Below are 26,368 nucleotides of genomic sequence, written 5' to 3' on the forward strand. Positions count from 1 at the left end.
CCCTGGAAAAATTGTAGAGCCTGTAATAAGATTTATGAGCCTATAGATAGTTATGGACATTTTGGAAAGAATTGGCATGCTTCTTAGGAAGGAAAATCCTGCCTCAGTAACCACAGTCTCCGGAAGAGGTGAATAAGCAGGAGGAAAAAGGTGATACATCAGACATACTTGAATTTCCATAAAGTCTTTGACAATGATTAAATACTTGATAAGCTAATGTTGCTAAGAAAATGGATTTTAAAAAAACTATTAAAAGGTGAAAGCTGGTTAAAGGGTAGGAAGGAAAGCACAAAAAAAAACCCATTCATTATCATGACTTGGTGATGAACTGATTTATTAGGCAAACAGTACCTAACTATCAGATAAACTAAACATATTTAGTGTTACAAAAAAATTTAAGCCATTTATTAACTAAAACAAAAGAAAGTCAAAAAGACTACTGAATTATCTTTTATATTGGCACTAGCATAAACCATTCAGTACCTCTGGAAGTCAAAATAGTTTTCTACCAATTATTACATGAACAAAGAAAGTGAAATTATTCTAAATTTTATCACTATTACCTCTATTTGCACACTTCATTTCAAGAACTGACAGAAACCAGTGCAATAAATACAAAAAGTGAGAGAAAAACATGTCTTTTATTTCTATTGAGGCAAAAAGTTCATCTCATTTAGATCAAAGAAATGGAGAGCAAATGATTCAATAAGGTTTTTAAGAATTTACAGAAAACAGAAAACCCCCACTCATGTTTATCACACCAATAAACAAGTGAATTTCCTATGAACTCTCTACTCCTTTAGACTTGGCACATTTTTTTATTGCCCACTACCACACTTCACATCTTTGCTTGTCAAAATGTTATATTACCTATGTAAACATCTGTTTTATATGTAAACTTCAACAAGTAATTGGGAAAGGCTCCTAATTCATCCACCCCCAAAAAAATCAAGTATGAACTAAGTATCAAATTAATTACATCATATTCTATGTAATACTGTTTCAACAAGACCTATAGCCTGTTGAATTCATAACAAAAAGTATGCAGAAACAAAAAGCAGATGTGCAGTGTCATGCATTAGTGTAATAACATTATAAGGCAATAATAAAAAAGGTAAATTTTATTTTTAACAACACTTACCAAGACAAAAATCAAGGCTGTTCTTTTAGTTCATTTTGGTAGTGCAGAACTTCCTCTTAGCTCAAGCTGAAAGTGTTAACTTTTGAGTATATTCACCTGTTACTGTGTTTGGTAACACATACTTTGGTCAAAATACATGTGGATTAAAATTTCGTGCAACAGCGGATTTTATATGTTTTTAGTTCAAATTCTTTATGTTGAAATAAAGAAAATCTCTGTTCCCAAATAATCAAATAGGGTAAATGAGAAGAAATACTTGAAATTAAAGACCGCTAAAATAAACCATTCATGAACAGTAATATCTCTGCAGGAAACAGAAGTTCATCGGCCTAAATCAAAAGACTGTGTTAATACTATTCTTATGTGCTTTTTGTTGTTGCTTTGCTCACTTCAAATTGAGTGAACAAAAGTAATCACATGGCACTCTGGAAATCCAGACATCACCAAAGATTTCCTTTATTGTTCAATGGGCCTTTGTACTGCCAAGCATAATCAACCATTTAAACAAGAAACTGAAATTACATCTCAAAGTTATTGCAAATGATCTCAAAGTAATTATAGTATCACAATAATCAAAATGACTGTTCTTTTTCCTCTGCTTATAACTTAATCTATTACCTATAATTTTTATGAACTGCAGTTCACATTAAAACATTTGCTGATAACAAAGCTTTTCTTTGAAAACATTGTTTTACATCTAGTCAGGCAGCTTGTGCATATCAGAGCATTCTGTCAAGAGAGACATGGAAAAGGGTAAAGGAGAAAAAAGCTGAAATGTGGCTGCAGCTTTGTTTGTGCCTTCAATGCACTGCAGAATTTCAGGCAGCACTAGAGACAGCGAGTTTCTTCAGATGATCCATAAATACTTGTAAGCTGACATCATCAGTAAGAATGGGTGCTCCAGACTCCTATGAAATCAGGGAAAAAAGGAGCACTGATTATACACATTGTGAAGAAAAAGCATCTTAAGACACAATATGTTCCATTGAATAAACATTTTATAAATTTAGCAAAATCTTAGAAGCGTATCATTGCTGAAATTCTCTGACAAAAAAACCCAGCAGACTGTACATTTACATAAATTTTCATACATTTACATGAATTCAAGCATAAGCCACAACTACATTCTCTTCCACATTAACACATACAGCAATGACTTGCTGTATAGCAAGATCCTTACGGCACCCATGCAAAACTCCAGAGTTTTCGACAGCTGCCAAATATTAACTTACAAGCTTTTAAATGTAAATAAAATTTTCACAACACAGTTCCTGCATCATTCCTACCTCAGTGGAGCAAAAAGGAGAGAAACAGTAATATGCAAATGATGCAAACAACAAGTCAGTATCTGTCAGTGAAGCTCAGACATGTCAAAAATGGTGAAAGGAGGAAACAAATCCCCTAGGAGTCTGATTTGACATCACATGAAGGTCACCCAGCTTTCCCAAAGAGAGGTGGGCCTATTCTCTCCTGCAGCTCTGTACCACTTCAATGAAAGACCAAAAACATCTCAAAGTCAAAAGCAATCAGATCACAAAAGATCTGTAAAAACCTTTTGGGTGGATCCTTGCAATTTACTTTTTGACCTCAGCACAAATTCAGTAAGTTCAAAATGGCCATGTTTTAATTACTAATTTTGGACAAATTTATAGTCAAAATAAACCAGCAGTTGGCAACTCTGCAAATATTACATTAAGTCTTTTGAGACCAGTCTACCACTACTTCCATTTACAGATGTAGAAAGAATTCCTATACATCTCAACAATTCAACTTTTTCAAAGGTACTAAGCATCCATATTTCCAAATCAAACCAGAGCTGTTGGAAATCTTGTAAAGTCTTCCAAAACACAGACATAAAAGCCCTAATGAGGATGCTCAGAACTGGTGCTGTTTTCTGAGAACTAGCCAGAAACAGTTCTCAGTTAACAATCAAGGGACAAATCCAAGTGCAGCAAGATTTCTTGGATCACTGTAATACACAGCCACTCTCAGGATTGGCATACTAAATTAGATATCATGAGATGGCAGCAAGAAGAGATTAAAGGATGCTCTACTTCCAGCCCTGTCAAATGCTAAGTCTGAGCTCTCTTATTTAAGAATCATTGAATCATTTAGATAGAAAATACCTCTAAGGTCATTGATCCCAATCATTAACCCAGCACTGCCAAACACACTGCTAAACCATGTCCCAAAGTGTCACATCTACACTTTCTTAAATACCCCCAGGAATGATGACTCTACCATTTCCCTGGACAGCCCATTCCAATGCTTAACAACCCTTCCTATGAAGAAATCTTTCCTAACATCCGATCTAAATGTCCTCTGGCATCTTGAAGCCATTTTTTCTTTTCCCATTGCTTCTCACTTGTGATAAGAGACCAGCTCCTACCTGGCTCCTTCCAGGCAGTTGTAGAGAGTGATAAGGTCTCCCCTTGAGCCTCCTCTTCTCCAAACTAAGCACCCCCACCCACTCCTCACTTGTACTCCAGAGCCCTCACCAGCTCCATTTCCCTTTCCTGGACACACCCCAGTACCTCAGTGTCCTCCTTGCAGTGAGGGGCCCAAAATTCTACACAGGACTCGAGGTGTGGCCTCAGCAGTGCTGAGTACAGGAGGACAGTGTCTTCCCTGGTCCTGCTGGACACAATATTCTTGATCCAGACCAGAGTGCTACCGGCCTTCTTGGCCACCTGGGCCAAGACAGGTGATGACAGCCATGACACCCTGGCTCATGTTCAGCAACTGTCAATCAGCAGTCACAGGTCCTTTTTGAAAATCTCAACTGCATCTTCAAACACCAGCCACATAACAGACACACATAAAAAGTTTATCATTATTTTCTGAAAATGCTTTCTATACTATTAAGGCACCTGTCTGCTAAAGTTTAAAGAAAATCTTTACTCAAAATACTGAAAACCAAACCAGACAATTCATCACCTCCTGAAACATGTTTTCAGTGGTGTGTGGGTGCCCTCTTCAGGTCAATGTGGACCTGCAGCTGTGCACAAAAAATATGAAACAATCCAGGAAGGTCATGAGGAAAAAAAGAGCAAGATGCAAATCAGATTAAAATTTCTCCCAGACATAACATTTCTCATTTCGTAATTAGTACTTGATTCAACTTTTTTCACAAAAAACTGTAAATACAAGAGCATATTATCCTGAGCACACACACTGCAGTGTCCCTGGGGAGGTTAATACACCATTTCTTATGTTGCCCTAGAACTGAATTCACAGCAAGATGTATCAGTCTCACCTGTCCAGCATGAAATATTATCATACAGATCAGTTTAAGAATTTTTTGTATTTACATTTGGAATACAGTTTCATTTGCTTTTCAATTAAACAAACAGAAAACAGTTGTCCTGTACTGCTGGAAATGTGGAAGCATCAAAAAATTCCAGGCAATGTTTAAATTAAAAATAAGAGCTTCCAAACTACAGCATTTGTGTGTATGTTGAGGGGAAACATGATGAAGAGAAGCACTAATGAACTGTTGGTTAGATTGCCAACTTTGGAAGCAAGAGAATTTGGGATTTGTGTTCAAATTTTCCTAGACCTGACTCAGTACAGAATTTTCAAGTATTTTCACTCTCACCTCAGTGCTGTTCACTGCCAGAAGCTTCATTAGAACCAATTCATCCTTATGAAAATGTAGCCCAATAAAACTTACTTGACAAAGATGACTGCTATAAAATTGCTACAGAGCTTTCTCATCATGACTTCAACACTGTACACCATTTAGCAAAACACTCTAAGAGCACAGTTAATATGTAGCTTCAAATGTCTGATTCCATTACATTCGCACAAGATGATACTGCACTAGCACTTACTATAGAAGCTGAATGTGGAAGGAGAACATGGAACAGAGATGCAACGTTCAAGAATACAAGCTGCTACAGAATGTTTAATGTCTGAACATAACTTCCTTCCTCAAGACAAGATTTGAAAACTGATTCCTGGTCAGCCAGATCACAGAAATTTTGGAAAACATCAGTACACTGGCTCTGGTGTATTTTCCAGTTCTTGCTTATAACTACCTTCAAAACTTATTTCCTCTATTGCAAAAAAGTCCCTTAGACTTTGTGTGGAAAGCAGTCTCATTTCCAGTATTTTTAAGGTATTTATAGGGATGAGATCTAAAGCTCTGTGATACAGGTGGACAAGATTATAACAATACAAGGTTGCAACATACTGACTTGAAGAAGAGGCCACCAGGCAAAGGTCAAGCAGCCTTACTAGTGGTTCAGCCAGGTGGAAGAAGTGATACTGAAGTGTTACAGGTCTGTTCTGCCCTTGAGCAATATACGCACATTTTCATCCACAAGGCAGCTCAACCTGACCAAAGCTGCCTAAGCCCTCATTATCACTCATTTATATATGAAAAACACACCCACCAATATGAAACTGATAGAGTGGCTGCCCTACTTACACCTTTCAATGCAGCAACAGGGAACCAATCCAATTTTACTATAGCAGGTATAAAATTGGTATGTTAAGTCCACCACAGTGTGGACAAGAATATGATCCCACCTTTCAGATAGGCTGATGGGTTTGCTCCTCTCTCCCGCCAAAGCAGGAACACTCTAGTAGGATCTGCATCTCTGCTACTCAGCAGAATAAGACTAAACTTAATTACTGGTGAAGTCAAGCTTAATGAATTGCAAATGGTAAATTCATCTCAGTGAATCACTGTCTAACCTCAGAATATTCAGTACTAAGGCATTAAGTGCACTTATCAGTGACTATTCCAAATCTTTTATCTGTTGCATCAATAAAATATCTGGTTTTGACTTCGCAAAACTGTTTCAGGGAAGGTCCTTGGAGAGGCTTTGTCAGGCAAATATCAAACCCATAGTCTTAAGACAACACTAAGAAAGTAGGCTAGACATGAAAGCAGCCTAATAGAAGCTTAAAATAGTAAACTATATCATTTCTGTCAGAACAAATTAAGCCCATTTTTTTAACTTATGTAATTTTGGTCGCATCAGACCAAACCTGCATTTCTTTTTCAGTTTCAAAAACTGCACTATTACTTATATGTGCGTAGTGTGCCACTTGCCTTCTGAAATAGGGGGGGAAAAAAATCATGTGTACAAGGTTCATCAACAGATTCATACTCACCTGTCCCCATGCATACATATTGTTATGAGTCTGAGAGGGATTTACTTTTGAAAGCAGGAAACGAGCCTTTAAAAAAATAAAACAGAGACAATAAATTGATCTTCTCAAACAGAATTTTGCTGCACTCAGAAAAAAGCTGCATATGTATGAAATACGTAATTTCTATTATCTGGAGATACAGACACTGCAAACAGCACCTCTGTAAATAATGCCACTTGCTGATTCCACAGCTATTATGAAGAACTGCTAAGAACTCTTTGATGCAGCTGAAAGTAAGCTTTTGTCTTTTTCAAGCACTAACAAAGCAAGTGTGAATATCAACAAGACATTAATTATTAAGTTTTAAAAAAATAACACAAATAGTAATTCTGGTATTGGTTCAGAGACCCAGACAAGTACTGTCTTTTCTGCCCTATGCACCTTACACAAAGAATCAATCCAAGTCAGTAAGATTAAAATAATACTAAAAAGCAAAATTCATAAATTAGGGGGAAAGCTACTATTAAATATCTTGCTATGTAAAAGCTTTAAGATTCAGAACATTGACTTGCAATTTATGTATATTTTAGCAGAGAATTTTTAGCATTTTTATGGCCAAAAATATCTCACAACATTACTAATACATGATTTCCAAAATTATATAATATACATTTCACCATACCTGGCTTCCTCCATGCTCTGTATCAATGTATCTGGGCATGGGAAATCTGGAATGGAGAATTTCTTGGGCATCATCTACTGGAGCTTGTAGTAAGTGGTGGAAATTTTCATATTCAGGCATATCTTGGTACCCCGACTTCCGCCACTGTGCTATGGTCTGGGGACAGGGGAAAGAAAGAAAGAAAGAAGTTTAGAACTTATTCACCAAACTTTATTCAAGGACCCCCAGGTCTTTTCAGAGGAGAATGTGCCATTGCTAGCCTCTTTTCTATCACTCATCCCTTTCTGCCCTATAGCACGCAAGTTAATTTTTAAAAGCCAAGATGTGTGAGTAACATGCTACTAGATGGGTTTTATCAAACTCTTAACAATTTGTGGTCCATTTGTATTTCTTTTTTTTCTGTCATGCTTTACATGCCAAATATTTTGTTTGGAGGAGGTCAAAGATATTATTTACACTTCTTTGATGTGCTTGTTTATGACATATAAGAAAAAAGTACTTATACTGATATCTTTCAGAGTCGGTAGCACAACCTCCCCACCCTCTAGGATCAAAGCTGGCTGCTCAAGGTCAGCTCACTGATTCAGGCAATTGTTAGGAAAGACCTGCAGGGACCTTCAGCAGGGGCTCCTCCCTCCTCTGCTTGGCAGCTGCTTTTAAACTGAGGGTCTCATTCCTGTCTGAGCTACGTGCCTGTACCTGGCCATGCACCTACTGATCTGGACCCCCACTCGAGGACTTGACTTCGTGGCCAGAACTTGGAGCTGCCTCATCCCCATCAACTTTTCTGGTGATCTGGACTCAAGGCTGAGTCTGGCTACGGCCCACAGCTGCTCCACTAGCCTTGCTCAGGTACAGTGGGGACAGGTCCTCAGTGACAAGACCCTGCCTGCCTCGCAGTGATGCACAGCTCCCTGTTCTCCTTCCCTCAGGGAGCAGCCCACCACTGCTGCTTACTGATAGCACCTTACAAAAATGAGATTACATTCTGCTACTTAAGGAGTGTTGATGTTTAGTTTTATCAGTGCAGCTACAAGGACATGGTCCAGAACAGTATTTTTCAAATTCTCAGCTATGGACCATTTACAGTTGCAAAGTAGTAAAAAGCAGCAGCTCAATTCCTCCAGGGAGGAAGAGTGGGTAGCAAGTCACAATCACTTTAATTTTATTACTAAGGGATGTCTATCTACCAAATTGTCAGCAGCAGTTCCATTCCTCCAGGACAGTAGAGATGAAGGGTAACTATAAAACTTGGTGTTCTGACTACCAATCTCTGAAGAACCAATTTATAGATCTAAAATAAATGAGTGAAAAGTGGGGAGGAGGGGGAGGCAGGGTATAATACTCTCTAAAGTAGGGAAAATACTGATTTAAAAAATTACTCTGCATATTGAAGCTAATTTATCTCAAACTTGTCATAAGAAACAGGACCAAAAGGTCAAGTCATGTCAGGTATCTGCATACAGACATGTTAAACTACCAAACTACAAACACAAACTAGGACTCTGATGTCAGCCATACAGATGAGAGCGTCAAGCACTGAGGTGCAAGAGAACTGGAGCCTCACTCCCAGTGACTTCCACAATGTAGCACTCCTACATAGAAAGAGTATTTATGTAAAAAATGACAACTCTTACCTCTCCATGATAAATAAGTATTTGGAAAAAGGTGTCCATAAGGAGTATGCGATCTGGTAAAATGCTGCTGCTATCCAGAAGAACAGGCTAAGATTTAAAAATAAATTTTAAAATTATCAAATGATGCAGATTTGAGCAATCAGATGGCATTGCCAGATTTTTTAATCAGTAACTGAATCTTAGGAACTTTTTCAATCACTTACTAAAGCTCTGTATTTGCTCCTTTTCATGTTACACATCTACAACTCACACAATTTCATTCTGAAGTTATCCTGCCTGATTCTGTATCTAAAACTTCATGAAAGTAATAAAAAATGTATTCAAGAGCTGAAACCCCTTTCATTATTATGCACTTTACTAGTCTTTCATGTACCTCTGTATTTACCCATACAGTGCCATTAATTTGAATTGCATTTCAATGTATAAGGATTTAGCAGTTATTCAGGTGTAAGATTTGGGTTTTGGAGGTTGTTTGGGGTTTTTTTTAAGTCTTGTTCTTACAGCATATTATTATTGTGCACATATATCCCCCAATATTGTATATAGTAAATACTCTTGATTTCTGAAATCTAATGTAATATTAAAGGTTTTAAGTCACATTTTTAAGGGTAGTGACACTGTATCGGTGCTATATGATTTAACTGAATCAGTATTAGTAAAGTAACAAAAATATTAACTACTCCAAGTATCAAGAAAAAAATATAATTCATTCTACACTACTAACACACCAGCTCTTGCTTAATCATATTTATCCTTCAATCACCAATCGAACTATTTGGTTTCCATACATGGGAGAGTGATATTACAATTGCAAGCTGTTCTTCACAAACTACCTTATTACTTTCATTTAAACTTCACTTCTAAAAGTCTTTTTTTTTTTATATCCTCATGAATAGTCTAAAAAAAACAATCCTAAAAAAGGTTAGAAATCCAACCTGCCAAGATTGTTGACTACTATGTTTGTTTTCACTGCCTCTCACTCTCTTTTTTTTGCCTCACTCTCTTTTTTGTAACAGACTACTTTTGTTATCTGCTGACACAAAGAAGTGTCTTGCACTTCTTTCAGAACCTTCTTGGAAGACCAGCTTTTTATTTTAGGTTTATACAGAACGTGCCATGACAAGGTCAGCTGGAAGATTCTGTACTAAATCTACACATAATGGGAACCATATTAAAATTAGAAACTTTGGATTAAGGCAGTAAAATAGAAGAAAATCTGTACATTTAAAAAAAAAAGCTCAACTTTTCTTTCAGGCAACAGTGAAAGTACATTTTTAAATAAAAACATTTCCATTTATGTTTACATTCTGGCTCCACAAAACCAATAAAAGCTATCAAAAACTAATAAAAAAGTACCATCCTTAAGTTTAAAACATAGCCTCTTTACAAAGTGACTTCTTCACAAGACTGCTACATCAGAATTCTGAGATATGCCTCGTCCATAGCTGTCTTAAATTAAATTAAATGAATGTTCTTTCTCATACAATAAATTTTAAACCAATACATTTTATAACATGTAACAGTGAAGACAGCAATCACCTCTTTCTCAACAAAGCACCTTTGAAACCACTATGGAGTTAATTTACTGATACCTCTGGAGGTCCATTGAAAGAGTAGGCATAAAGAATTGGCTGAACCATGATAAGTGACTGGGTTAGATCTTGACGCATAAAATGATGACGATAATAGGAGCTCTCATCTGGACTGTTGTTAAAAACTTGTAAGAAAGGAGATCTTCTCAAGTGAAACATGAACTGCAAAACAAGAACCAGTGTTTTGAACTTTGACAGATAAAAAGGATAGTTGTACAAGAAGAAAAATATTTTCCACAAACTACTTGAGATCAATGCCACAACAAAACTGAATTCCAACTCCTGGTACTCCTTTAAAAAATTCTGAATTTTTATATGCACCTTTGCCAGTTTTTACGCACTCTCACGACAGTAAGAGAGGTATCAGAATGGGTAAACCTACAAAACAGCTTTGAAATCCTTATTTTCTGTACAGTTTACTGTTCTTATAAGGGAGGTTGCTGTTCTACAACTAAGCTATATAGCATGTGAAGAGAAAAAGAAATATTAACCACAGCAAAGTCAAACTGTTAGTAAAAGCATATGCTTTCATTGCTGAAACAATTCTCCACATGCTGATTCAATCTCTACGTAACATTCAATGCCTACAGACGGATTAATAGGTAACTGAAACAGAAATATCATGGAAGCATATGAAGATTCCAAAAGTGAAGTATCTGGAGCTATCAGAAGGGAGAAATTTATCAGAATGGATTATTATCAAATAAACTATTCAAAGTTTAATACAATCAAGGTCAAGTTCACTTCACAGAGTAGTGTCTCTTTTCTGGTCAGTATCATAAGTCATATGGGAGAGAAACAATAAAGCAAACCCATTTCTTTTCTTATGTTTTCTGAATTTCTTCATTAGAACAGCCCATTAAAAAGTGTCATTATATGAACTACAAATTCAGGTGAGATAAGGACTTCATTGTAAAAGGAACAAAAAATATCCAGTTAGATATTTAACTGTCAGGGCAGAGGACAAAAGGGGACAAAGCAGCACAGACAACAGGCCAGACAGTAGTTGGGGGCTGGGGTTCTGTTCATCCTGATATGCCTTATTGTACTCAGCTACATGAACTCTTTCTTCACTGAGCAATCTCTTCTATCCCTATAGACAAACCTTCTTATATACAAACTCACCTGTGGATAAAGTGAAAATGTTTCTGAAAATCTGAAAGAGCTTGGATCATCCTTGTGATATTCTCCAAATTTCTGACACTGAAGCAAATGAGAAAGAAAAATCTATATTAAGAAATATAGTTGCATGGTCATGCCATTACTGTAAGTGTGGTTTTAACAGGCACATGACTTGTGCTGCTTGCAACTTTCTAAACAAACAGAAACCTAGCAGACACTGACACAAGTTCTCTTTTTAACAAGCAGTGATTTTCTTGCATATGAGGCTTTACAAACTTTGTTTGTTGGTTGTTTCCCCTTCTAAAATCACTGAGCAGACTTAGAAAATTAAACAGCCCAAAAGAATTTTTTTAGAATTAAATTATTGATAAGTAATTACTTACAAAAAAAAAAAATATAGTTTAAAAAACCAAACAGAAAATTGAACTTTTGACAATAAAAATAAAATCCATACGGTTTTCTAGATACTTTGCCTTCTTTTTTTTTTCTGCTAAAAATATTTACTCTACAATATCATAAGAGACAGCAGAAACTAGAGAAAACTTTGATTTCTGCTAATCACATATTAAAATTTCTCTTAATTCCTAGCAATTATCATGTGCTGCAGAAACATTAATAAATCAACTGAAAACATACCTGCTCTTTTTTAAATTTGAAATAGATGATCTTAGTTAATTCTGCATAATTTCATGTGGAAATTAAGGTTTCAGTTTCTTTTAAAATAAACACAAAATTAACTATCACTGAACAGCAGTCACTTATGTGTCTGCATTCAAGAAACCCATCTGACTCTTTCAGTACAGCTCATTTTACCAGTCGGATAAGTTGTCTGTCCAGCCACCTCAGAACATCAGGGCCCTCCTCTGTCTCTGCCCTGTACACTGCCAATCTAGCCATGAGAATTGCAGCAGCTTCCTGGTCAAAAGACGCAGCAATGTTTTGAATCTGGGTCTGTGCATCTGCCCAGCTGCAAAATAAAAATACAAGGATTTGCATCACAGTGAAAGGAAAAAATCCAACCTCAAAATAATCTTTCAAAATTAAGGCAAAGAAAGCTGAATGGTAGATTAAATGAGCAGCCTCCCAGTTCACCATTCTTTAATTACAAATGTTCCTTATTTGTACAGATGCCATGCAACCAGTGAAATAAAATATAACATTACAAATAGAACAGCTATCATATTTTTTTAAAAATTAATGATGAAAGGTTGTTACAGAAAACACCATCCATGAATCTAACCACACATTCCCACCTAAGCAATTTTCTTCTGCATTTTGCCAGTTCTTTTCAATTTTCAGAGTAAACTATTAATTAGACCTTTCATCAGTCACCAGGATTCTACTAATACAACTAAATAAGTTAACAACACAGTCTTTTCAACAGTTAGGGCAATGCTTTTTTCAATAAACTGAATTTTCCATCAAATTAACCAAGCAATGATCTCCTTCAGCTTAGAAAAAATAAATGTCACTGGACATTAAAAAATGTCATCAAAATATTTAACATAATTTCCTGAAATTGTGAAGTATATTGAATCAAGGAAACAGCAAGTAAAGGTTATACATGTGTATTTACATCCCTCTGAACTGCAGTTAGCATTCTCAAGTTAATTTATGAAGTGATTTTTGCCATTCCCTAACTCAAACATATCCTGAGTTTAGGCCACAGAATTTCACTCAAAGCTTCCCTTTTGTCTAAAATCACTTGGCTTTCTTCAGAGAAATTATTTCCTATAATAACATTATACAACTACTGTAACCTCTCAGAGAAAAAACAGTCCCCAGAACAAGAGAGGAAACTGTCTGAAACAAGAGACTGCTTACAAAATCTACAAAGTAAAACATACTTTCTGGCAACTGTGGTCACTCTGATACGTCTCTGCCCACTGGAATGCTGGTACTGAGTCACAAACTGGATTGCACCACGTCCTCCTTGAGGAATGGGAGCATTGTGCTAAGTACAGAAGGAAAAAAATGAAAGAGAATCTCAAGATTTTAGAGTATAATTTGAAAATGTATAACTAATTACTAGAAAATCTTTGCAATAGGCAGCCCAAGTTATATTAATGCATTGTCTGGTGCTTTTGTAATGTTGAGTACTTTAACTAAACATAGATAATCAACTTGGAGATTGCTAAGGGATGATTTTCAAAGCAGTTGCTGGCTTCACCAGATATCCTTACAGCAATCAATGTCCTCCCTTACACATGCCTTTAAAGAGACAACATTTTCCAAGGGGCCTTACAATTCCTGGTTTCACTACATTCTATTTGAACACCATATGATTCACTGGAATTACAGGATAAGAAAATATATACTAGTCCAAAATGTTGATCAATGGATCTCCAACAGTGCCATCAAAACAAAGACTGGAATCCAGGTGTAAATTGAAATTTCAAAACTCCGCTCAGTGAAAATACAGGTTTACACGCTATATAAGCAATTCAAAAGAGAAAGAGAGCTGAAATCAACTATTACACACAATAATTAGACTGGTTTTAGAGCTACTAATAAAATGAGCCCAACATATATATACAAGAAGTAAAATCAAAACCTGGCTAACATCAGTTCAAGTTTTCAAACCTTTGCATAGATAACAAACTATGAAATACAGTATATTAAATATATAGAAACTGCAGCCAGCTCAGTTCCTGAGCTGCTACTTGGAATAAGAAATGGTATGAGAATGAGTGCCACACTTGCTCCTCAAATTTTGATTCTCTTTTCTAGTAACCCCTCAAGGAAACAGGGAACCAGAGTATTTGTTCTTCATGCATTTCAATGAAACCAATCTTTGCTTGCAAATACTGAGCAATAAATTAAAATGTAACACTATGTAGCAATTACCTTGTAACTAAAACATCAGAGAAATAATGAAAAGCACTTATAAATATACAGATTACAGCACTTTCATTGAATGCAATTAAAATATATTCAATAAGTAACACAGTGAAAGAAAAAATTCGAGTTAGAGATTATGAACTCTAATCAAAATCTGTAGAGTTCTTTAGTGCTCATTATCACATACAAGAAGATTAGCCCATCATTAAGCAGTTAGTGTCCACCTCTAAACTTTGACAACACAAAATGTCAACATCATTTTTATCCCTGCTACTGAGCTTAGGGGGAATCACACGAAAACGCAAGCTTTGACAGTCATGTAAAGTAAGATTACTGTGTTTAGTAGACAAATATTTATTACCTGGTTTACCACCTCAAAGTACAGTGCAAGTGTTGTAGTGGGATTAAGACCACAAATCTTCCACTGACAAGTGCCTCCTGTTCCAATCTCCTGCAGAAAGATTTTGTAATACTTTTATCAGCATTATATATATATATATATATATATATATAATATGTATATATACCATTATCAGTAACTGTTTGCAATTAATCTCACAAGCTTTCTCCCTGCTCACTCTGTCACCTTCTCAGACAAACACGCCTGCAAAGCAACTGCAGTGCTGGATGCAGGAATAATAAAATAAAATAATAAAAAAAGAGATATTGTTGTTTTAAATAATTAATACATTAAAGAATGCAGTATAAAGATCAGGAACTGGCATTAGAAAAAGACTGAAAAAGCAAGTTAGAAACAAGAAAAAGTACCAGACTTTGCTTAAGCAGAACAAAAAGCACATGGAAGTGGAATGATTCTTCTAAGGTGCAGCAGTAAAACTAAGTTGCAGCTTACACACTACGTTTTTATTTAGTTACACAGTCTCTAGTAACTAACAAGGTACCTGTACACAGATAGAAGTGTACTTCAACTGACAATTCCATTTTCGCATCAAAGCAATATAAATATTTAGCAAAACCAATTAAATTAATCCATCATCCATAATGGGCACAGTGAAAGCAAATAAAACATTTAAGGAAAACTACACTGGCAATATTGTCACTGTGCCTATATTCACTTGAAAGCATTATGACTAAAGGAATTGTCCAGTTACCACTCAAATGAGCTGCATGCACACTCATTCATATTCAAATTTTAATTCAGATAATTTCAACAAAAAGGGGTTTAGAATATAAATGAATCATGATATAACTACAAAACAGACAATCTCACAACTAAATTTCCTGTTACCACCTATGAAACAGATATGTAGCTTAAATAATGAGATAAAATCCTAATTTATTTTTGGGGAAATTAACTTTTATTGCAATATATGCAATCCCTCCAGGTAATGAAATGAGAAAAATCTGTGCCAGATCACCAAAAAAAAAAAATGCTGGTTATATTGAAATTTTTATATTCACAAAGATGCAATCATAAATACAAGGAAAATTCACAGAATAAAAATGTTTGATTAGAACAGACCATTTGTGAGCATTTTCATATTCAGAAGTGCTGTATTATGCAGACAGTTGGGAACAAAAGTGAGACTTCTCAAATGTAAGATATTTTGGTCACTTACAGGAATTGCTTTTCTATTGGTAATAGAAAGTTAATATTATCTGATAAGAAAATAGGTGATGATTTAAGTCTAATATAATTTTAAATGTATTACTTCAGGAGCCTACAATAGCTGGATCTTTCAATCAAGTAATTAAATGTGCATTTGGTGAAACATCTGCAGAAATGGGTAGACAGAGTTCAGATAAAAAGGATGTTTCCAAAGTCTTGTGTCCTTGTGTTCTGTCAATTCTTTCTAAAAAATGTATTTTTATGGTTCACTTTGGATAAAAGGACACAGCTCTGATTTTAACAATAAAACATGCTAACTCACTTCTACTTGCTTTCTGCTACAGCATCATATAACTTTTGTATAACAATTTCAAAGCAACCAAATCTAAACAATGTAAACAAGTAGACAAATCTAAACAAGTGTCTTAGTACAATAAATAACAAGGGATCTGGCAAGGTCTAATACAATTGAACCTGACCTTGTAATAAATGTGAGCTTGTATGTATTTAATTTAAAACTGGTACAAAGTGAACACTTTGTTCCATTTATGTAAGTTTCAGCCTCTCTTCAAATCCAGAAGTATTATTATTCCTCAGTAGAATATTACCTTCATTTTCAGTGAAGCTTACTTACATTTTCTGAGACACAAGGTCCCTTAGAGTTGAGGGAGACACAGGGTCCAATCGCTCCAGAAATCTTTACTTCTCTCGAAGTCTGCATATTTCAAATAAAAATATACATTAACATACCACACTAAGGAATTCAGTCTTATTTTATCGTAAGATAATTAAAACTTCAATGCATATTATGTTACTGACATCTTTAGGAAAGGTTATAATAATGCTTAATACATTTGGAAACACTTTTCATGTTCTCAGTTTCTACACTTAATTATGTTTGTTTGATATACTAATTAGGATATTTTAACAGCCTGAACATAAATTATAACTTGGAGAAAAGCTGCTTTACAATTTATAATTATAATGATTTATAAACATAGGAGCCTATAAAGTATACGGGGTAATGTTTCCTTTCTAATGAAAGAATTAAAATATTCAAAGGTAAGATTAAGACTAGTAAGGTAAGTCTACACCCACCTGGTAAGGAATTTAGGTCTTAAACATATTTAGCTAAAAACAAGATCCAGTTATTTACATTCTTCCAATGTCACTTTCCTCTTTGAAGTAATCTGTAAATTCCTCTAGAACTGGGGCTCCCTTTTTACATTTTCCAGGATCTTTCAACAAAATTCACATGAACATGTATACCAAAAAAAGAGGGTTCAACTATTTGTCCTAGTAGTAAAAATTTAAACAGAATTTCACGAAAAATGAAAATAGTCTCATATTCTTCTAAAATACGGGATTGTAGTATTTGTCAAGAAACATCAAGGAGGGCAGTGCCTGTACCTACAGCATATTTAGCTCTAAGCTTCTCACAATGGTGGAGGCAAAATACAACATTGTTAAAATGACAGAATGGATTCTGATAAAGATGGAAACTAAAAGAAAATTTGTCCTGGACCATATACAGAAACTGACCTACCTAAAACCAAGAAACCACTGATACCAAAATCTAAGCTCACAGCACTTTGAGTTTCTAATGGAAACATTTCTTTTGCTTTAGTCTCTTTTTTAGCTGTCACTGAATGCAAGGTGAGAAGGAACTACCATTATACCTAACTCACATTTACAGAATCCTAGAACTGCAGAAAGATAGACAGGACTATGTACAGCTATGTACAGGCCAAACTCAGTACATCTGTTCAGCATGTTCCTAAAAATTCCTTAAAAGGGCAAAGATTGCAGTTTCTAACCATCCCATTCCATTGTTTCACTAACAGACTGCATTTTTGTATCCTTACCTTTATTTCTAATGTGCCACCAAATCCCATTTTAAATTGTCCTTGCATATCTTTAGTGAATACTCTCTGAAAAGTTTGCTTGAATAATGAGGTATTGAAAGAGTCTCCCATTACCATGTAGCCTCTAGAGAACAAAATAAACAAACAAAACCCATGAGTGAAAATAGATCATTTATATACTTCATTTTTATTAAAGACTAAAACTAAAGACAATTCACTGTGAGACATATTTTTACCTTCTTAAAATAGGCTAAAGAATTTTGCTACAATATTAAGGATGAAAGTTTTAAGTGAGCTTCTTGCCCTATGCATCTTAAGGTCATTATATTATGTAAAAAATTTTTCACTGGGAAAATACTATCCTGGACTTTCAACACTAAGGATGTCTCAAGTTCCTGTCACACCAAGTCAGTTTACTTCTAATAATTATTTTTCCAAACTATAGGATTTTGTGTAGTTCATTCATTATTTCAGGGTTAAATCTATGCTCAAGAAGCAGCATTCTGTGGATGTAACTGCAATAGATGCCATCTGTCATGAAATATCAAATCCTGCCTTTAGAAAATAGTAATGGGAGATATTATTTTCAGTCATCAAAAAACATTAATTGAAACCTTTTAGTAAAATATGTCAACAGGTTAAACATTATATGCAAAAGAAGTTTCCAGGTGGATACTCAAAAACAGAAGAAAATAGACATGTATAGAATCAGAAAATGCTCCCTGTATGCAGGATGTAACCAAAACCAAAACAGAATTGTTGCAGGAGAAATAAACAAACTATACATTAAGGCTACAGAAATAGGGTGAGTCACAGAAGCAGAGAGAAAGAGCAGAACAAAAACAAAAACAAAACTTGAGTTTGATGCAGAAAAGGAACAGGTGTCAAATATGCAGGTAAAATCAAATTTAAGCATAAATACCCTGAACAGTGAACACTCCCAAGCTAAGGCTATACACACAGCTCCAAAGAGAAGCAGTGATTAGCATGGCCAAGCTGGCCTGAAACTCAGGATCTGCACCTGATAGTCATCTAAACCACTAGCTGAACCTAATAACAACAGTATATAAAAGAATGGCATAAACAAGAAAGAAAGAATAACAGAGGGGTTTGTACCTCTCTGAAGAACATGAAAAATAAGGACAGGTCCTTATCTTTACTGAAACATGCCACTTACACAGATATACACAGAAAAACAGAAACAGTGTATCTGATAAATTGTCTGATTAAAAGATATCCATGTTATTCAAGCCTCAAAAAGATCACATTAAAAGAAAACAGCAAACCCACTTCCTATTAAATCCAAAATTGTGGTGACAAATCTGCCAGAGGCCAAGATACTCCAAAATTCTGGTACAAATGCACCCATCGCAGTTTATCAATGAATTTATGGGGTTTTTTTAAATAGAACATTCTTTGCAAGTGCTTCCTGTTAAACAATTTTAAACTGCATCTTCATATACTACTAAAACACAAACATACCCAGTGTAGTTGGGACAACACTTCATCTCCAGTAGACCAGTCTGATCCAATGCACATGCATATATGTCAATAACGTGACCATTTGTTGCAGCTCGATTAGCCAGGGCTTCAAAATGCTAAACCCAAGATGAAAATACAGTTCATAGCAATTTGCAATGTGAACTCTCCTCGTCTTCAGAGTAAATCCTAAACTCATAATTTTTTTCTAAAACAACATTATCAGATTCTATTCACATAAAATTATATTTTTCCTATAGTTAACAAGATTGGAATTTTCAATACTTGGGATTTTTTTTCTGATCAGCTGAGAGCCTAAGTACCAATAAAGAGAACAGTGGTTGCTATTTAAACTAGAAAATTAGTTTGATCTTCTTTCTTTTAAACTTTGCATTTAGTACTAGATCCAGCACAGAACTGAATTTACTATTCTAATCTCAAATGTCTACAATGAGAGGTGCCTGCAATTGAGCTAATTGTTTAAGCTCCCATTATAATCAGTCAAGATGAATTCAACAGGTTTTGGATGCAGTTCACCAACCCAAGTGTACATTTTAAATTAAATTAGATATGACTATACTCTACAGCCTAATCCTTTCCCAGCTACAGAGACAGTTTTCAGCACCTGTCTTAGAAGCACCACCCTTACAACACTAGATATACCACTTGGTCACATCAGAGAAACACTCCAACAAACTTTAATGTGAGCTAGACAAGTCCTAACTCAATATACTGAAATTTCTGAAGGAATTCTTGAGACGTACCACTATTCAGAGCCAGCTAAACAAAACGACACAATTCCCACCTCTTTATACATTTGCTATTACTAACAGCATTTTACAGTGCCCAGCAATTTAAATGTTTCCTTACTGGGAATATGTCTGAAATCTTATGACCATCTCTTACCTTAGTACCCTTTTTAACATATTTGGCATTGTCTTTCTCGATGTCATGCCATGATCTTATAGGTAGCTTCAATTCATCCCCTACCACCATGCCAGGTCCCTGCGTGGCTGGTCCTCCGATGAACATCATTATGCGTGCGCCAGTATTAGGGAAAGTGCACTGAAGGAAATAAAAGACAAATAAAACCATTGGGTTTTGCTACAGACTGAACAAAAGAAATAGATATGTGGGTATTTATCACACTGATAGGATTGTAACAATAACTGCATTTTTTCACTCCCAGAACTTAAATCTACCAATAATTCAAAGTCTCAATTTTTTGTCTTATTAAAATATGTAATGTCTACTAAATTCTACGCATGTGAGGGACAATATCCATCAGAATCATTCTACAAATCTAATACACATCAATTACTACAGTTTTTACATATTGATTGTGGCAGCTTTTGTGCAAGAAAATGATCTACGTTTAGCACAGCAGTAGTTAAACCCTTTACCTCAAGGAGTCCAACAGCTATAGATAGGGCCACTCCAGAAGAACGTAAGGGCCGCTTTCCTTGTGGAACAGGCCAAGGATCTCGTTGCAGTTCACCCAAAAGATCAGTAAGATTCATATCAATCTTCTGCACTGGTTGCAAGAATCTGGAAATAAATACATGGAAGTACTTTAGATTTAAATTATTAAATAACAATTTTATTGATTGCTCACTAGCAATATTTAGACATATATTTGAGATGTCTAGTTCTAGATTCTGGTGTGAATTCAGACCAGTGTCTCTGCTTCATCAAAATAAAGTAGTTTGGAATTACTATATACACACTCGAGATTCAGCAAAGAGCTTGCAAAACTGGCAGACCTAGAGATATACCACCAGTATGCAGAAAGAACCCTACCCAGTCAAACAAACAGAGCAAACAACAACCTATGAATCTCAAAAAGAAACATTTCCCTACTTCAGTGGCAATCAAAGATCAGGAGAAAAATTAACATCGTAAGATCTCTTTCATGCTGCTGCAAGCAGTCTACACATACAGCTAATTTTTGGAGGGCAGAGATAGCAAAACTGTCTCAGTAATTTCAAAAATTTCTTATATGGCACAGTGAAATACAAAGGAAAATCAAATACCATCCTGCGATTTCCAAATGAGAGACCAAAGGAAAGGAAAGAGGAATAGGAGAGGGAAGAGGAATAGAAGAGGGAGAAAAAGGGAAGGCACAACTGGGTATCTGCCGATGGGGTGCTAAAGCATCTATTAACACTTTCCGGCAAACCAATCAACAGAAGTATTATTACCATTATTATTACTGTTATTGTTGTTGTTATTGTTACTATTGTTATATAGTAATGTATCTATACCATGTATCTCAAAGCACTTTCAAAAATCATCCAGATAATATTACTACTAACAATTGAGTCAATTCTTCCCAATACAAACTGTAGGAAAGAACAGTCTACTAGTAAATTTGTGCCTGGCCAAGAAGTTTGGCCGTCGGTTTATTGTTTTAATGTCCATAAAACCTAGGTTTTCCAGTACATCAGTGGAGCCAAGGTACATGTTTTAAGATGTTTGAAGTAGAGTACCTGTTTGAAGGTGGTGGCTGCTGCACTTGAGGACCCCGACCGACTTGTGCAACAGCTACTTTTGTAAGCCCCAGCATTTCCTGTAGCCAAATAAATAAGATTTTATCACAAAATCTGTTTATTTTGCCATTAACACCTTAATGATTTCTCTTTGTTTGCTTCTTGCTTCTGTTCATTACCTGAAGCTGTTTTGCAGAGAGGTCCTTTGTTCCTCTGAAGACGTAACTTTTGGAAATTCCTTCACAACCAAGCTCATGAACTTGCACCATTCGGCCAAAGGTAATGAGACCTACTAATGCTGTTGGTGGCAGGAGACTAAGGGACATTTGCATGGATTCCTTCAGAGCTTGCAAGTCTTCATCTTCCATGCATGTATCCACAACATAAAGAAATATCAGTGGCATCTGAGGACCACGCTTTGAGAAACAAAATTAGAATCATATGAAAAACAAGTCCTGCAATATTTAAAGGATCAAAAATTAACAAGAAAGATACATCTTGTAAAAGTTTTAATTTTCATCATACCAATAATGTCAATGTTCCATCTAACTTAACGCTTTCTCAATTAGTAATCAGAATCCAGAACAAAACCCCTACCAAAATGAACTCCTTACAAAAAGGAAATGCTTACTACAGAAGAATAAATCTTTTTATGATATCAGGTAATTTTGAAGCAAGAACCAATTACATACATCTTTTAATATACAATGACCTTTTATTGCTCCAAGTGAACAGAACAGTCATAAAGCTATTCACAATTATAAAATATTCTAACCTGATGACAGTCCACAGCATTTCACCTCCTAATTTACTCTAGAGATCATTAGTACTTTTTATTCTATCTAAATTAATTTTGCTTCACTATGAGCAAACATTCCATTTCCTTTGCATTACAAGAATTGGCAGAAAGTACAGATTCTGCTCAGTATTCACTCTTCCTTTCATTAAAATTTGTAAGACTTCGGTGATGATTCAGATTATGATTTGCCTCACTGAGGTCTTAGAAATTTTAATCCTCATAAATTAATCTGGAGGTTAAAAATTTGCAATTGAAAATGTTTGCAATTTAGAGATTAAGGTCCATTTTTTATTTCTATTCAAGTAACCTCTATCCTAAAAAAGGATGAATATTAAAAATCAAACACCTGGATTGAATATGTATTAGCTATTGTCTCTAAAACAGACAGCATCAGAACTAACTACTCATCATTCAAATACAAACTTAAATTCAAATGATTACTGAGAAGTGAATGAACAGTCAAATCCAAACTGAAATTACTTCATCAAGCAATGCTTTACTTCATCAAGGTAAGCAGCCTCCTGACACAAAAATTAAATTCACTGTAAAAAAACCCAGACCTAATAGAAGTATCACCTTTAGAGGAGAACTCTCTTTTTCTTTTTTTTTTTTTTAAACCAGTCTTATTAGCCATCCTAATGCTCTTATAACATGTTGTCCTTTTCCAACTGATGGCATCAATGTTCCATCTACTAACAAGCAGATAAACACTCAGTCACTAAAATAAAGAAGTAAAATCAAAATTTATTCTTTTTGTACATTGCAAGGCAATAGATGTTCAATATTCTATTTAATGATTTTACCTGTACTACATATTCAATGCTGGAGAATTGAGGCAAAAGTTCAGCTGGTTGATTCATTTCAGATATGCCGGCATAAGTAGGAGGAAACTGCAAATAAAAGCACAGAAATTAAATATAAATATAAGATTACAATTTCTACAAAGGAAAAAAAAATCAGACTTTTTTCAACAGATATTCACTATTGCTGTTATGAAAAAAATCTCAGTGCAATGTCTGAAGAACCAATTGCACAATTCTGCTCTTGCTGTCAATCTCAGTTTGCAACTATAATTTGAAAAATCAAGGTTTTCATTTCACCTTGTAAAAATATTTTCTATACGCTGAATGTTTCATTTTCTTACCTGGTTTCTCTGATAACAAAAGTTGCAAGCCCAGAGTTTTGCTCGATAATCCACTTGGCTATAAAAATACAACAGGAAAAGTTTATTTAGCATGAACAATTCATTTTCCTCCACTGTCCCTAGAATATATGTCTTTAAAAAACACACTGACTTTGAAAAAGACTCATTCTAATAAATTTTTTCTTAAATACCCACATTACAAACTGAAAATAAGTGGAGACTTACACAGATGTATCAGGCAAATTATTGTGTTTAGGGAAAAAGAATGGTCTTCAGGAAAAAGATGCAAATAAGAAATTTAAAAATACAGACTCAGTACCTATATTAGAGCCTTTGTCCATGGTTTTAAAAAATCTTTTTAACTCTCCCTACCACTGAATTTTTCATATTTTTCTGCCTCTATCTATTGTGGGACTAGCCTGAATATAGATTATGCCCTACAAAAACAGGTCCCAACATGACAGCTATCTCTGTAACAAAAACAGCATTGCTTTCAAATGGCAAGACTACCTCCTTTTGTCTACATTTTTATTAGTATTCAGACAGTTAAAATAAAAAATGAAAGTTCTATCTTCGTGCCACAGAGATGTCATAAAGTCCTAATCATATCTTAAGGGCAAGTCACCTTAATAGTTCTCAATGTACACTTCCTGCTAGTACATCTTCCCCTGTCTACAAGAGCAAAAATCTTTTTAAAATATTAAATCTTCGGGTAAGTCCCAGCATGCTGTAAACAAAACACTGATCTATTGCTATCTAATTATCTTTACCAGTTATAGGGGCTGCCAATTACCTAGCCCGAAGTGCTACATGGGCTTCTAAAATCTCCTCAGATTGAGTCCCTAACCACCCTTTCAGGGGAAAAAAAATCCAGTCATTACTTGCACATACAACACAGGAACAATGAACACAGTTCACTGTAATGGCAGCATCTGTCTGTCCCTTTACAACTTTTTCTTTTCATTGTTTTTCTTCCAGCCCCCAATAAATGATAAAGTTAACTTCAATTAGATCTGACTCCCAGTATAACCAGCCACTGTCGCTGCTTAATACTGAAACACGATTTTACGTCTGCTTTGAAGCTCTCTTTTCTCCCAAGCAGGGACAAGACATTCGTAACATTAAATTTGTTCTGCAGGTTATCTGACATCATGTCTAATCTCTATCAATCAGGATCCTTCCAGTGCCTATCAAACTCCAACGTAGAAATCATTCTGCCTCTTTTCCATACCTCTATGACAGGAATGACATATGAAACACCTCCTCTGCTTCCAACCCAAACTTACCCATGATTAGTCCACAATCATTTGAGCCTGTGCCAATACCACCCTTAAGCTTAAACACCTTTCTACCCTCCTTCATGCCTACTTCTGATGTTATCTATCATCTTCTGTTTTGATAACCTAAAACAGATAACCTGCTTTGGTCCACAAATGAACTAATGTCAGTAATAAACATAGCTCAATTCATTGGAAATTAAACTATATCAGGGTCCAACCATTCAAAAGACACAGTATTGCAACTTTTTACCCAAGTCATTTTCTAGAGGCAAAATGCAAGAGTGTACTAACCCCCAAGATGTATAGTTGCAGAAAAGTAACATACCTAATCACCACTAAGTACATTGAAACAATTCATTAAATGAAAGCTATGTTTTCAGTAAATATGTTTCATATTTACTGAAATTATGCTTTACACAATTATGAAATTATGATTTACATATTCTGCAAATCTATGTGCAGAACCTTCTAAGGCCTGTAAGTCTGTGCTGTACAATGCTGTGAGGAGCATTTGAACTTCCATACACCAGATCTTTCACACAGTTCAGCTAGCACTGTTCTCAAGACTCTAAGACAAAGTACTGGAGCAATAATATGCATTAGATTTACCATAAGGGGTTCAGAACAGCTCGGCACGTGGTCCTACTGCACAACACCGGCTCATACTGAATAGGAGGCAAGTCCGGCCGTTCCTTCAGTGGTGTGAAGAGGGCAGCCACAGGGACTACCATTCTTGTAGCTTCAAGACGACTTGAAGGCCAAACATTCCAGCTGAATCTAACTCCATCTCTGTCCTCATTCTGCTGGATAAATTCCAGGAAGGTTGTCATGGTCGACTTCTCTCTTTAACACTAAAATAAAAAATAACCGTCAGCAGAATGTTGCCATGCAAAGACTTGTAACTACTAAATGCTGAATGCATGTAAAGACAGTCACACATCCAAATACTGAAACTGAGTGACAGTCTATAAAACACCGAGTAGAGCTTCTTAAATCCTAAAAGCAATGTGCAGAATTCTAAGGAAAAACAAAATACTGCTGTATAAAATTTTCTAAGAGTTTCTTAACCGTATTTTTGGTATCTCATGATGCAGCCTACATGCAAACATAAAGGAATAGTAACATGACATTCCACAAGAGTACATTCCAACAGCAACTCTAGGAAATAACTTTTTAAGAAAAACAAGTGCCATATTCCAATACATTATGTAGAAAGCAGCACCTTTCAACAATTCTTTGAATTCAAATTTACCATTTTGGACATTGTCTTAAGGCTTTCAAAATGTTCTGCTATGATTAGTTGGAAGCTGGAGGACTGGGGAGCACAGACACCTCCCAAAAGCTCAACAGGTACCTGTGAACAACTGGTAAAGTCAGCAAAGAGCACTCCTCAGCTTTACACACTACTCCTGACTATCTGCTGCATGCTACACAGTACCTTTAAAGTACATATAGCACAGGTTTTTCCAGCAACTATGATATCTAAATTCACACTCCCTAATAATTAAGGATTTACTGTAAAAGCCTACCACCTAAGAGGAAGCAGAAATACTCCTAGGTCTCAATTTATACTGTACAAAGTTAATGAACCACTATTAAAAATGTTGCTAATAGCTAGAAATGC

The 26,368-nt window shown here is 35.4% G+C and overlaps 1 protein-coding gene across 4 annotated transcripts in view; it reads right to left on the reverse strand.

The window, feature by feature from the left end:
- Positions 1-317: 317 nt before the first annotated feature.
- The window catches only part of SEC23A (SEC23 homolog A, COPII component), a 28,884-nt gene continuing 2,833 nt past the window's right edge, over positions 318-26,368 (reverse strand). For all 4 annotated transcript variants that reach the window (XM_086895203.1, XM_086895205.1, XM_086895204.1 and 1 more), the window contains 19 exons: positions 25,354-25,595; positions 23,465-23,522; positions 23,124-23,210; positions 21,701-21,937; positions 21,522-21,601; positions 20,436-20,580; positions 19,939-20,097; positions 19,036-19,151; positions 17,554-17,677; positions 16,323-16,403; positions 14,480-14,569; positions 13,125-13,231; positions 12,091-12,244; positions 11,281-11,358; positions 10,156-10,317; positions 8,564-8,650; positions 6,927-7,082; positions 6,266-6,331; positions 318-2,049 (listed from right to left, as the gene is read on the reverse strand). In XM_086895203.1, the coding sequence (XP_086751329.1) occupies positions 1,960-2,049; positions 6,266-6,331; positions 6,927-7,082; positions 8,564-8,650; positions 10,156-10,317; positions 11,281-11,358; positions 12,091-12,244; positions 13,125-13,231; positions 14,480-14,569; positions 16,323-16,403; positions 17,554-17,677; positions 19,036-19,151; positions 19,939-20,097; positions 20,436-20,580; positions 21,522-21,601; positions 21,701-21,937; positions 23,124-23,210; positions 23,465-23,522; positions 25,354-25,574 (2,298 nt within the window). In that variant the 5' untranslated portion in view covers positions 25,575-25,595 and the 3' untranslated portion in view covers positions 318-1,959. The remainder of the gene's footprint in view (positions 2,050-6,265; positions 6,332-6,926; positions 7,083-8,563; positions 8,651-10,155; positions 10,318-11,280; positions 11,359-12,090; positions 12,245-13,124; positions 13,232-14,479; positions 14,570-16,322; positions 16,404-17,553; positions 17,678-19,035; positions 19,152-19,938; positions 20,098-20,435; positions 20,581-21,521; positions 21,602-21,700; positions 21,938-23,123; positions 23,211-23,464; positions 23,523-25,353; positions 25,596-26,368) is intronic.

This window comes from Cyanistes caeruleus, chromosome 6, assembly GCF_971803275.1.
Source record: "Cyanistes caeruleus chromosome 6, bCyaCae1.hap1.1, whole genome shotgun sequence".
Lineage (NCBI taxonomy): Eukaryota > Metazoa > Chordata > Aves > Passeriformes > Paridae > Cyanistes > Cyanistes caeruleus.